General features: G+C 61.2%; 1 protein-coding gene across 1 annotated transcript in view; it reads right to left on the bottom strand.

Moving 5' to 3' along the window:
- LHX5 (LIM homeobox 5) overlaps positions 1–8,376 on the bottom strand; it is an 8,968-nt gene extending 592 nt beyond the window's left edge. The window contains exons 1-5 of the mRNA XM_010828832.1: positions 7,858–8,376; positions 5,603–5,826; positions 4,674–4,951; positions 3,808–3,973; positions 6–27 (exon numbers count right to left, since the gene is read on the bottom strand). Of these exons, the coding sequence (XP_010827134.1) occupies positions 6–27; positions 3,808–3,973; positions 4,674–4,951; positions 5,603–5,826; positions 7,858–8,030 (863 nt within the window). The 5' untranslated portion in view covers positions 8,031–8,376. The remainder of the gene's footprint in view (positions 1–5; positions 28–3,807; positions 3,974–4,673; positions 4,952–5,602; positions 5,827–7,857) is intronic.
- Positions 8,377–8,769: the final 393 nt, after the last annotated feature.

The following is an 8,769-nucleotide window of genomic DNA, read 5'->3' as shown; positions in this document are numbered from 1 at the left end:
CGGGCGCGTAGTAGTCTCCTTGGTAGTCTGCGGAGGGGACAGGGCGGCAGAGGGGAGAGTGAGAGATGGGGAGGTCGCTGAAGAAGGACTCAAGGGGCCTGAGGGAGGAGATCCGGGGGAGGGGACCCAGGGAGACCAAGGGCAGAGAGGTGCAGATGCGGCTGGGGCTGGCGGGACAGGACGTTCATGGGGACCATGCGACACAGACTCGAGGTTAGAGAAAGACCCGTGGAGAGGCAGGCCAGAGGAGCGGAGGGCCAGACTCGGAGTTCGTGCTGGGGAGACAGACAACCAGTGAGACGCAAAGGCTACAGTCTCAGGAGCTGGGAGAGACTCAGGGACGATGAAGGACACACACCTTTCAACATCAGAGGTTCCCTGACACAGAGACGGAGAGGAGACAGAGGTCACGGGGGAAGCTCAAGAGACAGAGGATTCCAGACAGTGCCTTAGAGCTGGCGAGAGATACACAGAGAGCGCGAGGCACTGGACAACTGCCAAATAAAGAGACAGGGAGAGATCGGTAGGACCGCACGCAAGTAGACAGCCCAGACTCAGAGTCCGAGGGGAGGCAAGAAAAGAGACTCAGTCACTGAACCCAAGGCTGAGATAGACACCCGGGGTTATTCCAGTAAAACAGAGATAGTTCAGGAGCCGGAAAGGGAAAGCTGAGGCGGCTGTGTGTTTAGAGACGCAGAAAAAATCTGGGGAGAGACCCAGGAACAAGATGGAAGGTGGGGAGAGACAGAGGCGTCCAGAGACGCGCGAGATGAGTCAGACAGAGGGCCAGGGACACCGGGGCTGAGAGACCCAGGAGCTGAGAGACCCGGGCGAGGAGCAGGGCAGGGAGGCAGAGATTGCGGAAGGAGATCTGAAGGTGAAATGGTTGCGATCGGACGGCGACCCAACCTGGGAGAAGCGCAGCCGGAGTGCAGTGGCGCTGGCGAGTTCGGCCCCGGCCGCCGAAACCTGGCCGCGGACCATGCCAGGCGGCCTCAGAGCCCTCTCCTTCCCTTCGCCGAGCCCCCATCGTCTATTCCGGTGAATGTGGGGCTCCGATCGGTTGCCCCGGCCTCACCTGGCCAGGAATGGAGAAAGCTCAGCCCCAGAGATTTGGGGAGGTGGGGGACGATAAGAACACTCGCCGGGCCACGTCTAGAGATCCGTGCGCCTTGGGGTAAAAGCTGTGTCCTCCGGGGTGGGGTTGCCAGGACTCCCAAAGTTTTGGGGCATTGGGGACATTCAGCCCTTTTACTAATCTGGTGATAGCTCTTGGCTCTCTCGGCGGAAAAATGCACAAATTCGAATTTTGCCCACAAATTCGGGGAGCGCAGTGGCTCCAGATTACACTCCCGCCCATTCTCGACAAAGGGTTTCTAAGTCAATTCCGCGACCTCCTCCTAAAGCCCCCTTCCCTAAACCCTTCCGAACAGAGGACAGAGCCTCTTTCCCTCCCCCTCGGGTCGCCCCATGAAAGAGTGGGGCGTGGGACCCCACGAAAGGAGCATCCTTGACAATAACCCGCTTTGGGCGGAGGGAAAACCAGCGCGTCCGGAAGCCGAGGTCTCTTCAGCAAACCCACGCCTCCTGTTTAGGGCCGGGGTGTGTCGCCGGGGCTACTGCTGGACTCCCCCTGTCGCCCTCTTCCCTCCCCAAACCCTCCTTGACATCAGTCCAAATGGGGAGTGTCTGGAGGCGGGATTGGAGACGGTTTAGGCAACAGCCAAAACGGTCGCCAATTATTTTTTAAAAACCACTCATTCCATTCTCCCCGTAAGTGAAGAGAAAGGTTGGAAGCGGCGAATTTGGGGCCCCTAAGGGACGGCGATGGGGGACGGCCACGGTCCGGAGCGAGCCGGCTAGCCAGCGAGGGCCTCGGCCCCCGCGCGGAGCGCGCCGCCTCCGCCCATATGGCGGCCGGGCCGGAGGTAATTGGAACAAACGCCGTCTGAAAAGGGCACAAAAGCCGCAGCTGGGGCTTTGTCCCCGCTCCCACGGGGAGCCGCCGGCCCCGCCGCCCGGCCCCTTTCTCGCCCGCTGCCGGCCGCCGCCACCGGGATCTCCCAGCGCGGATTAGGCGGGGCTGCCTCCCTGGGGCTGGGGGGTCTGCTGCCGTCCCCCCACCCATTCCGGGGAAAGAGGGGCCCCGCGTGTCCAGGCCCCACCCTATCCAGCAGACACGGGGGTAGAAGAGGCGGTCGGATTGGTGGGAGGCACGCTGGTCCTGGGGGAAACCTTGGTTAATTACCCAGGCGGGGAAAAATTCCGGACTGGTACCGCCCCGCCAACCTCCCTGCGCCGGGCGGAGATTTTGCGCGCAAGGAGGCAAAGATAGGTGAAGAGAGTCGGTGAGTAGACGCCCCAGGACAAGTCCACTAGGCCGACTCCCTTTGGCGTCTGTACCTGCCCTGCCATCTCAGTCTCTTCCCTAAAAGCACATCACCATTTTTCAGCCACAGTTTCTGAGGACCCTGGCCGGGCCAGAAGAGCTAACCTGCCAGGCCTGTGGATAAAACAAAGCTGGTAGAGGGTGCTCTTATTTTCCTTCCTGGATCTGCCTGGGCACCGGGATCCTGGCCCTCTCCATCCACACTGCCACTCAGCTGACTTCTCTAAAAGAAGTCACCTCTCACCAATCTGGGTTACTAGGGCCACCCCCTTCCCCCGACTGGGTGCAGCAGAGATCCCTCTCAGGCAAAGGCATTCCTGGGGGCTGCCCAAATTCAGAGGCTCAGCAGGAGGGATGCCTTCCTTGAGCCCACAAGTCTGGGATGCACAGTACGGGTGAGTCAGTCCAATAGTGTCCCCGGAGCAACTGGGTCTCAACAAAATACTAGGTGAGGGAGTCAGGAGAGGTCACCCAGGAGACTGAAGTGAACGCAGAGGGGAGAAGGGAGGACAGAAGAGAGAAGGAGAAAGGGAAGAGGTGACTAAGAAGAGAGTGGACCCAGGCCTGAGCCTGCTAACAGGAACAGAGGAATTCTCCTGGGCCATGCTGGGCTCCTTGCCTCCTGCAGCCTTAACAGAGAGTGGATAACTGGGTTGGCTCAATTCTTGCTTCCCCCCACCCCACCCCACCCCAAGTCCTGATGAACCCTGGTGTTCTTGCAGCTGGTGGGTGGGCCAGAGTCCTAGTCCAGCAAAACCTGCCCAACTGCCAGGCATCTGGGCTAAACGGTCCAGATGCTGTGTGCACGGTCCCTGAGGTCGGAAAAGGAGATGCTGTCTTGAAAGATAGCAAGGGGGTGACCCCAGGGGACCCCTGACCCCTCCATCCCTACTGTTGGTGCTGCCTTCCAGGGCCTGCTTTCCTGCTGGTGCCAAAATACGCCAGGCCAGCCTGTGGGCCAGGGCGGCAGAAGGTTGTGTTTCAGGCTGGGGTGGGGTACACGCTGAGTGCTTGACCTGGACAGTGTCAGAGTGTCTGTCAGTATACCCAGGGGGTGGGGTATACCTGTGTTGGTTGTGGGTGATCATGTGCCTAGACGCGGGTCTCCAAGGTCTCTGAACTCGTGTGCGTCCTGCGTGGGTGAGTGTGTCACTGCTTGTCTCACATGTTTATCTGTGGGTATCAAGGCATGGGTGAGTGAACGCTTGTGTCTGATTTTCTGTCCAGAAAGTATCTGAGCGTGGGTCTGCCCCTGTTGATTCGTGTCTCTTAAGGTGTGTTCACGATTGTGTATGTTTTTCGTGGGTAGAAAGGAGGAGGGGGTCCCCTGGGCACCCCAGATCGCAGGGATCCAAGCCTGCACTCTCAACCAGCACTGACCTAGGTGTGAGGCACCACGTCCAAGGCGGGGTGCTTACCTCCGTAGTAGGTATACGGAGTGGACCCCAACATCTCCGACTCGTCCAAGCGACCGCCCAGCGGACGCATGCGCCTCGGACTCCGGAAGAAGGCGTGTCTCCGGGCACCCAGGGCGCTCAGCTGTTTCATCCGGCGTTCTTTGGACCGTCGGTTCTGGAACCACACCTGGGATAGAGGAGGGGGCCGTGAGCTCTGATCTGGGTCCCCTTCTTTCCCTGCCCCGGCCGCCCCTGCTGGGTCCTAGCGCCTCCTTCGCACCAAGAATGCCGAGCCGGAGGGCCGGGCCGGATTAGACCAGAGGGGTGGAGGGGGGCCTCGGCGAACCAGCCAAGGGTGAAGGATTTTGCGGACCCGTGGGGCGACTCATAAAAAGCTGGGCTTCCTGGTCCTTGGCCCGTCCGCAGTGTGACGGCTTTATAAAGGCCTCCCGCCCAGCAAGGCGCTGGTCTCGGCCCCTCGCCTCCCCAAGCCGGGCTCTGGCCGTTTTTCTGTCTGCCCGCGCGTCGGGCGCCCGGAGGGAGCACGCGGAGAACAAACAGCGCCTCTTCCTCTGCTCAGAGGATAGGAGGAAGGGAAAGGTCCCCGTACTCCAGCGAGGCTTAAAATCTTCCTTGAAAGGGGTGAGGGGCGGGAATCAGTGAGGTGAAGTGACCCGCCCAAGATGGCACCGCTGGAAGACAGCAGGGCCAGGCTGGATCTTCCGGCTAGGAGTGTGACCAGCGGGCCCCGACCCCCGGCGCACCGCCTGCCCCTGCGCCGAACTCGGCGCGCTCTTAGCCAGGGAGGCTGGGTGCGAGGCTCCTCCGAGCTTCCCTGCTCGCGGACGCAGCGGCGCTGGGGAGGGGTGGCCCGGCCCGGGCCGCACCTGGATGACGCGCCTGTTGAGGCCGGTCTCCTGAGCCAGCTGCTCGCGGATGTGGCGCGTGGGCTTGGGCGTGGCGGCGAAGGCGGCCTTGAGCGTCTCCAGCTGCTTGGCTTTGATGGTGGTGCGCGGGCCGCGCCGCTTGGTGCCCGAGTTCTGCTCCTCGTTCTCGTTGTTGGCCGTCTCCTTGTCCGACGACGTCGAGTTGTCAGTCTCCTTGGGATCGTCCTGGAGTGGATCCTGGAGGTCCGGGGACAAACTGCGGTCCGTACAGGACGACACTGCGGGCGGACGGAGCGGGAAGGGAACAGGACGTCAGCGGCAGCCCGAAACCTCTCTAGTCGGGTAGAGGGTTCTCGGCGGCCCGGGCCACCACCAACCGCGGCGGGTTTCCCACCCCAAACCTGTCGCAGCCCCTCCCTCAGGGGCCCGACGCCTGCCCACTCCCTCCAGGCGGGGCCGGGCCTTCCGAGGGGCCCTTCTCAAGCCCTCCCAGCACTTCCCAGCCAGCGCTTGAGAAAGGGGGAGGCGCGCTCTCGGGAGAGGGGACGCGAGGAGGGTCCTGACGCCCTCCTGGCCTGGGATCTTCTTTACCCACCTCTCCTTCCTGCAGACCCCCAATTACTATCCTCACTATGCAGCTAGAAACTAGCAGGAGCTGAAAAGACTCGGAAAGGGGAAACTGCGCGGCTCCAAATTGGAGGAGGAGGACCGCTTGTACAAGAATTGGAGGAGGGCAGGGGAAGAGCAGGCCCGGGAAGTATCCTAAGAGGCTGGCTGCCAACGCTGCCCCTCTTCACCAGCCCCCCACGGCCCCTCCGTGTGCCTTGACCTCTGAGTGGAGAGCTCTGAACCCGGGCACCACCTCCAGGCAGGGGGCAAAGTGGGGAGGGCGCTGGGGCCTGGGCCGGGGAGGGACGAGGGCCTCCTACCCGAGTTGAGGCTGCCCTCCTTGAGGCTAGAGGAGCTCAGGTAGTCGTCCTTGCACACGAACTTGTTCTCGTCGATGACGTAGAGCTCCTCGCCCGTGGACAGCTGCTTGTTGCAGACCATGCAGGTGAAGCAGTTGAGGTGGAAGACTTTGCTGCGGGCCTTGCGAACCAGGTCGCTCGGTGAGATGCCTTGCGCACAGCCCGCACACTTGGTGCCAAAGCGCCTGCAGACGGACACGGCCTGTCACCTGAGGCCAGCCCAGTGTCCCATCCTCCCCAAGCCCTGACCTCCTCCTGTCCCGCCCTAGCTTCTGAGAAGCCTGCATTTCCATGTCTGTCAACAGGAGATCTCTGTTCTGTCCTGTCCTCCCTGGCCGGAAATGCCAGACAGGAGACAAAACACCCTGGACTGTGCCTCAGTGGTTGGGTTCATTTGAACTCTGCTGGGCTTCTGGCAATGGGTGCAGCCTTCAGCCGAGGAGAAAGCTCAGAGCACCCCAAGTCGTGCTCTTCCTCCTCCCCCACTCCTACCAGATCCTCCCTGGGATGCTCCAGGCAAACTCTGCTCTGGAGGTCAGGGAGGATTTTAAAGCCAGGCAGGCTGGGTTGGGACCACTTCTCGGCTTTGCCTTCTGGATCCTAAACAGTCTGCTAAGATCCAGGTGGGGTCAATCAGCCTGGCTGGTGGGTCCTAGCAATGGAGCACGGAGGGGGACCCTCTCCTGAGCTGAACCTAAGCAGGAAGGAGAGAGCCTCTACTGATTCCCAGCACTGTAGACTTTCCAGGCCCTGCTCTGGGCCCCACTGGAGCTGGTCAGGGGCCTGCGGGCTCTGGAAGGCAGGGACTGGGCCTCCAGGTCCCCAGATCCCAGGCCCTGGCAGGTAGGGGAGGAGGATATGTGATCAGAAAGCAGTCCTAAACCTGCATGGCCAGAACTCGGGATCTCTCCAATGCCTCCTTTTCTGTGTTCCCTGTCTAAATCCTCTTCTTTCTTCTAGGAGCGCTGGGAGTCGGCGGCCTCCCCTGAAATGGATGATGCAGACCAGCACAGGGAGGGGTGAGGAGAAGGGGGAGCAGTGAGGTGCCGGGGGAGAGAGGGCAAGGGCCCAGGACTCTGGGGCCCCACGTCTGCTCACACCCACGTCTCTAAACAGGGTGAATTTGGGTGACGTTGATGTAGTGAGGGCATTAGAAGCCATAAGTCACTTTTGGCCTTATCCGGCAGCATAATTGGCCATATGCACCTTATCAAAAATCATTAGGTGCTTTGCAAGCACCACCACATTAGGGGCCTTGGGCCTCTGGGGCCGGGGAGTTTACACGTGTAAAGGCGCGACTGACATTTTCTCCTATTCAAATTCCCCAGTGCCAGCCACCGGGGCGGTGAGCAGCCTTTCTGCACAGCGTTAATCATGCCCCCCTCTTCCCTCTGCGCCTGGAATTCGCAGTCACAAAGCCGACTCTGGGCACCCGTGGGGAAGCGGGCCAGGCCCAGCGGCCAAAACCCCACAGCCTTCCAGGCCAACCCTCAACATTTCTCAGCTAGGAAACAGAGACTTGGAAAAGTGATCTCTGTGATCTGCCTGAGGGCCCGAGGGGGCAGCAAGGGTAGGCCCTGCAGGTCCTGATTCCAGCTTCATTTCGTTTGTACTTTCAACAGAAGAGAAAATGTTTAAGGAGTTTGAGGCCAGTGGGGGGTGGATGCGGATGGGGGGATTGAGGAGAAGATTCCCTTCCCATCACCAGAGGAGACCTTTCTGGCTGAGCCCCCTCTGGGGCTGGGAAGTTTCTGTTTGTCCAGAAAGGCCCGGGGAACCCTACCTGCCCAGAGCCCAGCCTCTGGACAGCCCACACTCTGCCTGGTGGGTGAAGCCCTCAGCTGTCCCTAACTTCGCCAAAATCCTTAGTCTCTCAGAACCCGGCTGAAAGCTTCCACCCTGGGGTGGTGCCGGCTAGGAAGGGGCAGAGACGAGTGTGGAGCAAGTTAGTCAGGCTTCCTCTCCCTGCCCCACCGCCGATCCAAGCCGGCCTGGAAAAGCCAGCTAGAAGCAGCCAGCCGCGTTCTTCTCACTCCGCCTGGGTTCCGGCCCTTGCTGGACCGAGGACAGCAAGAGCTTGCTGGGTGAGCCGGCTCCCCACTGAAGCTGGTGAGACCGGGAGGTTGGGGTGGGTCTCTTCAGTTCCCCGGTGCCCCAACGGAGCGCGCGCGGGGCGGGCGCTCGGGCAGCAAGCAGGGGCAGCACGGGCCACTTACCTGAAGAAGTCATTTTTGCAGTAGAGCTTGCCCTCGCGTGAGAAGCACTTCTCCGAGAGGTTGGTCTTACACTCGCAGCACTGAACGCATTTGATATGCCACGCGCGGTCCAGCACGTTCAGCAGAAAGCGATCGAGGATGGGCCGCTCGCAGCCGGCACAGTGCACCATCATAGCCCTGCGCCCCGGCGACTCGGGCCGCCTCGACCTCCCTTTGGGCCCCCGGCCTCGGGCCCCCGGCCCCGCCGCTGTTCTTTGCCTCTCCTCTTGGCCGCCGCCGGGCGAGTCCGGTCCGAACCAAGACTCAGCCGGTCAAGTCCTCGGGTGATTCCTGGGCCTGGCGCTAGGCTGCCCGCGGTGGGGTGGGGACTGGTGGCGTTCACAGTCTCATGCCCCGGGCCGCGCGCCTCAATATATCTTGGGTGGCTGCTGGCCTCGGCTCTGCCGAGCGGCTTTCCCCGGTGGCGGAGGCGCCGGCACTTTCCCCCACTTTCAAGCGGTCCCGATCCTCATCTTTGTCTGGCCGCCGCCTAATTCGCGCATCCTTATTCAGATTTGGTGACGTGGCGAGGCACGTAGGGGGCCCAGCGGCCAATGGGCTCGCGGTGGCCATGGCAACCTCTTAAATTTATAGCATATCTAAATTGGCTACAGCGTTGCGGTCCGGACAGAGCAAAAAAAACAAGGCATCAGTATTGTTGAGTATTAGCTTGTACCTGGTTCGGAGGCAAAGTAAGTATTTACCTTCCAGTTTGGGGCTAGGGGCTGGGGGGCCGCGCGATCTGAGAACTGCCTCTGTCTTCTCTCGCCTGACACATATTTGGGGGGGCAGGGTTCCAAGGCCTAGTGGGGAGGTGGGGAACCTCTGCCCCCTTCTCCATCCACGGAACTTGCAGAAGTTGCTCAAGGCGAG

The sequence above is a fragment of the Bison bison genome, unplaced genomic scaffold, assembly GCF_000754665.1.
Source record: "Bison bison bison isolate TAMUID 2011002044 unplaced genomic scaffold, Bison_UMD1.0 scf7180017864495, whole genome shotgun sequence".
In the NCBI taxonomy this organism is placed as follows: Eukaryota; Metazoa; Chordata; class Mammalia; order Artiodactyla; family Bovidae; genus Bison; species Bison bison.
This window is presented reverse-complemented; position numbering and strand designations above follow the sequence as displayed.